A 5,470-nucleotide genomic window follows, 5' to 3' on the forward strand; every position below is an offset into this window, starting at 1 on the left:
GGAGGCTGAGGCAGGAGAATGGCGTCAGCCTGGGAGGCGGAGCTTGCAGTGAGCTGAGATCTGGCCACTGCACTCCAGCCTGGGTGACAGAGCCAGACTCCGTCTCAAAAAAAAAAAAAAAAAAAAATTTATTTCCTAACTTTCTTCATTGAATGTTCCTAGAAGCAATGACCCTCCGTAGCAATGAGCACACCTAGTGCCCAGATCTTGGTTTCTAAGGTGAACCAGTACTGGGAGAAATGGCTGATTCCAGGTCTGGGGTTAGGGAAAGTACAAGGTGAGTTTGAAACACTTTATGGTGCTAAAAAGCAAAGAATTGCTTGAAGACTAATGGGTCATATCAAAAAGTCACAGATGCTGACTTGAGAAGGGTTGTCACTGGCTACGTCTAGGACAAATTGAACATTAAGATACATATTAATGGTAATGGATCATAACACATTGATTAAAATATAAGAGTCGATAGTATTAATCAAAAACAAGTAATTGAGCCTAGAGGTCGGGAGTGGGGGGAAGAGGTAGAGAAAGCTTATGTTTTTACAGAAGCTATGGAATAAATGTAGAAGGAAAGATACATTAGAAAGTTCACCATTTCTTAATATTGCAATCCCTGATATAATTGAGTCAAGCAACAGTCATCAATAGATTCTAAAATATTGGGTGAAATACTGTTGGGGAGCAGGATATTATTGGGGAGTGGATATTTACTACCTTGACCAAGTAATCAAATTTGGTGTCATCAGTAGTGGAATAACTTGATAGCATGTTCCTCCTGTTACGATGCAATAAGATATACACATCTACTATGTAGTATTTTGCTAAAAATGATTAGCCGAAATTAAATCATAAGGGAACAGTCAGACAAATTCTAAATGTGAGATAATCTGTGACTAACCTGGACTCAAAAGTTAGTATCATTAATAGCAAAATTAAGGGGGAAGGGAGTCAGGGGAAATGTTCTGGATTCAAAGAGATGAAAGAAACCTACTCAGAATGCAGTACATGAATCTTAATTGGAAAGAAAGAGAACGGTAAAAGATATTTGGGGTGAAAATTGGAACAAATAAAATATCCGCCATATGTTAGATTATATTGTGGTATTATGGTTCCCTTTTTATGGTGTTATAATGGTATATAGGAAATATTTTATTTTTAGAAGATGCATGCTGCAGTATTTGGGAGTGAACAAGAAAAAAATGTGGCAAAATGTTGATAATTGATGAATCTAGGTAAAGGGTATACAAGTGTTCACTGTATATGGATGTTTATTATTTTTTCAACTTTCTTGTAGATTTGAAGATCTTCGCTGGGCACGGTGGCTCATGCCTGTGATCCCAGCACTTTGGGAGGCTGAGGCAGGCAGATCGCGAGGTCAGGAGATCGAGACCATCCTGGCTAACACAGTGAAACCCCGTCTCTACTAAAAATACAAAAAAAAATTAGCTGGGCATGGTGGCAGGCACCTGTAGTCCCAGCTACTAGGGAGGCTGAGGCAGGAGAATGGCATGAACCCGGAAGGTGGAGGTTGCAATGAGCCGAGACCACGCCACTGCACTCCAGCCTGGGTGACAGAGCGAGACTCCATCTCAGAAAAAAAAGAAAAGAAAACTTCAAACTAAAAAGTCGGGGTGAAACTACCTAGAATTAAGTGGTGATCGATAAGGTCTGTCTTTTTTTTAAAAAAAAACAAAAAAAAGGACAGGGTCTCACTCTGTTACCCAGGCTGGAGCACAGTGCCACCATCCCAGCTCACTGCAACCTCGGCCTCCCAGGCTAAAGTGATCCACCTACCAGCTTTCTGAGTAGCTGGAACTACAAGGCACACACCATCATGCCTGCCTTATTTTGTATATTTTAGAGATGAGGTTTTGCTGTGTTGCCCAGTCTGGTCTCAGAACTCCTGAGCTCAAGCAATCTGCCCACCTCGACCTCCCAGAGTGCTGGGATTATAGGCATGAGCCACCGAGCCTGGCCAAGATCTGTCTGATACTTGTACTGCTGTGTTAACATTATTACTACTATTGATGTGTCTCTTGACAAAAGTGATTTGGGTTTGTGGACTAGATGTATACAATGATTTATGTTTTGACAGGTGCCTTGGAACACTATGTTAATTGCCTGGATCTGGTAAACAAGAGGCTACCTTATGGCCTTGCTCAGATTGGAGTGTGTTTTCATCCTGTTTTTGACACTAAGCAGATACCAAATGGTGTTAAAAGGTATAAAAAGTGGCAAATAACTTGGCCTTGTGTTTAAATAGTCAAAAACCAGTCATTTCCACTTGGGATAGATTATATAATTTTCAGATAAGCTAACTTCGTGATATTTTTTATATCTAAAGAATTGGTGAGAAGACTGAAGCTTCATTAGTGTGGTTTACTCCTGCGAGAACTTCAAACCAATGGCTTGATTTCTGGTTACGTCATCGACTCCAGTGGTGGAGAAAGGTACTGCAACAATTAACTTTAATAGTTAATAAACTGTCTTAATGTGTCAGTGGTAATTCTTCTGACATATATGAAATTTTATTTGATGTATGTAGCTATTAATATGTTATACAAATAAAAAACCTCTTTGTAATGGTTTTCATTGTTCCAGATTACAAAGTTACTTTGGTGAAAACATTTGTTGGACTCAGATGTGTTTGTTGATTAGCCTTTCTGTAGAAGGTAAAATTCAAAGCCCTCACCTAGCCTTTCTGGCTGATGTAGAGTTTGACCCTTGACCATTGTCACAGCTTCAGCTTTTCCTACCTACCTCCATGAACTTTCCATATTAGTCAAAATGGCTCTGTAATTGATAATCAGGTTTTAGTACTCACTGAAGAAAAGAGTTGAAGTAAGCATTTTTGTCTCGCCATGTGTTATGTTACCATTTCCCGACTCAAACATCCCCAAATACCCATTTAAACTGTATGGAATAATCACGAGTCATCAAGAACTTCACAGAAGGGTAAGAATGAGGACTATGTGATACTTTCTTCTTTTTCCCAGTTTAGTTCATGGTTAACATCCCCTCTTCCTCATTGGCCATAAAAAGGCTGGATAACATCAACACTTTTTTCTCTGTAGTTCTTTCCTACTAAAAAACAATACTTTAAGCAATATACTCAGTATTTTCACTTTTATTTTTGTTGTCTGTTTTTGTTACTGTTTTTTTTCCCACAAGTACCAGTCATCTTATATTTGGAGGTTAATTCCCATTAGGATATGAAAGGATTCAGCAACAATTGAGATTGTGTTCCTTATGGAGGGGCTCTGGCCAAGAAGGTTGTTGGGAGAGTACAGAGTGTGTCTTCTTCAGGGTACTTGCGTAGCCGCTCGTGCTTGAGCTCATTGTAGGAAAGGCAGTAGATGAAGAGCACATAGGCTGCCAGCACTGTGGTAAACCCTGAGATGTTCCCCTTCTTCATGTTGATGTACTTGTTGTAGTACCAGTAGTAACCTCTTCGAAACAGTCCAGCAGTGCCACTAGGGTTGAAGTCCCACATCAAGATCCACCTTAGCAGCTCCCCTAGTTTGACCTCTAGAAGTGTCTCATCCTTCACTGGTACAACTGACGCCATCTTGGTTTTTTTAGAGACATAATCTCACTCTTTGGCCCAGGCTGGAGTGCAGTTGCACAATCACAGCTCACTGCAACTTCTTTTATTATTTGTAGAGATGAAGTCTTGCTCTGTTGCCCAGGCTGGTCTCGAAGTCCTAAGCTCAAGCGATCCCCCTGCCTCGGCCTCCCAAAGAGCTGGGATAACAGGTGTGAGCCACTGCGCCCAGCCAGTATTTTCACTTTTTTTTTTTTTTTGAGACGGAGTCTTGCTCTGTCGCCCAGGCTGGAGTGCGGTGGCCGGATCTCAGCTCACTGCAAGCTCCGCCTCCCGGGTTTACGCCATTCTCCTGCCTCAGCCTCCCAAGTAGCTGGGACTACAGGCGCCCGCCACCTCGCCCGGCTAGTTTTTTGTATTTTAGTAGAGACGGGATTTCACCGTGTTAGCCAGGATAGTCTCGATCTCCTGACCTCGTGATCCGCCCGTCTCGGCCTCCCAAAGTGCTGGGATTACAGGCGTGAGCCACCGCGCCCTGCCCTATTTTCACTTTTTAAAAATTAATTTTCAGCAACCTGTGGTCCTAGCTACTCTGAATCCTGAAGCAGGAGGATTGCTTGAGGCCAGCAGTAGGAGGCAGCAGTGAGCTATGACTGCACCTGTGAATAGCCACTGCACTCTCTAACCTGGGCAACAGAATGAGACACATCTCAAAAAAAAAAAAATTAAATTAGAATATATTTTAAAATTTGTATTCGGGACTTGACTAGTTTCACACATTTGCTGAATTAAAAAGTATCAGACAATTTAAATTCTTACAGATAATTGTGGGAGTAGAGTTAAATTAGCATGTATTTATATGTTAAGACAAACCTAAATTTTCTTTTCCAGTTTGCCATGAGTCCATCTAACTTCAGCAGCAGTGACTGTCAGGATGAAGAAGGCAGGAAAGGAAACAAACTTTACTACAGTTTTCCCTGGGGAAAGGAGCCAATAGAAACCCTGTGGAACCTAGGAGATCAAGAACTTTTACACATGTATCCTGGCAATGTATCTAAATTACATGTATGTTTTACCTCGAGCTCCTATGTATTTTTTACCCAGATTCTTATAATCATTTCTGAACCATTTGAGAATAAGGTGCAAGCATGGTGTTCCATGACCCCTTAATACTTCATTATGTATTTTTCAGATGCAGACACTCACATAACTACAATCCAACCATCAAAATCAGGAAATTAACAGTAATCCAGTATTGCCACCGAGCCCTACAAATTGAACTGATTTTCTCAATAATGGCCTTTGTAGGTCCAAGATCTTATCTTTCATGTAGTTGTCATATGCCTTTACTCTCCTTCAAATGAATAATTCCTCTTGTCCTGCGTGACCTTGACATTTTTGAAGAGTACAGTCTAGTTAGTCTGTAAAATATGCCTTGACTGGGATCTGTCTGCTGTTTCCACGTGATTTATGTATTTTCATCGGGAGTACTACAGAAGTGGTGCTACTCTCTTCTCAGTGTGTCATGAGGAGTGTTAACTGGTGATGTTAACTTTTATCATTTAGTTAAGATTGTGTCTACCAGATTTCTCCAATGTAAAGTTAATAAATATTTTGTACTTATGAATTAACTAATGGCCAGGCGTGGTGGCTCATGCCTGTAATCCCAGCACTTTGGGAGGCTGAAGTGGGAGGATCACAAGGTCAAGAGATTGAGACTATCCTGGCCAACATGGTGAAACCCTGTCTCTACTGAAAATACAAAAATTAGCTGGGTGTGGTGGCGTGCCCTTATAGTCCCAGCTACTTGAGAGGCTGAGATAGGAGAATCGCCTGAACCCGGGAGGTGGAGGTTGTAGTGAGGCAAGATCGTGCCACTGTACTCCAGCCTGGCGACAGAGTGAGACTCCGTTTAAAAAAAAAAAAAAG

The 5,470-nt window shown here is 41.2% G+C and overlaps 1 protein-coding gene and 1 pseudogene across 1 annotated transcript in view; one reads left to right on the forward strand and one right to left on the reverse strand.

Moving 5' to 3' along the window:
• POLG2 (DNA polymerase gamma 2, accessory subunit) overlaps window positions 1-5,470 on the forward strand; it is a 21,348-nt gene that overhangs the window by 2,571 nt on the left and 13,307 nt on the right. Inside the window, exons 2-4 of the mRNA XM_017882837.1 lie at window positions 2,093-2,219; window positions 2,342-2,447; window positions 4,433-4,606. Coding sequence (XP_017738326.1) covers window positions 2,093-2,219; window positions 2,342-2,447; window positions 4,433-4,606 — 407 coding nt within the window. The remainder of the gene's footprint in view (window positions 1-2,092; window positions 2,220-2,341; window positions 2,448-4,432; window positions 4,607-5,470) is intronic.
• On the reverse strand, window positions 2,803-3,598 carry LOC108536254 (ATP synthase subunit f, mitochondrial pseudogene; annotated as a pseudogene).

This window comes from Rhinopithecus bieti, unplaced genomic scaffold (assembly GCF_001698545.2).
Source record: "Rhinopithecus bieti isolate Rb0 unplaced genomic scaffold, ASM169854v2 scaffold_12928, whole genome shotgun sequence".
NCBI lineage: Eukaryota > Metazoa > Chordata > Mammalia > Primates > Cercopithecidae > Rhinopithecus > Rhinopithecus bieti.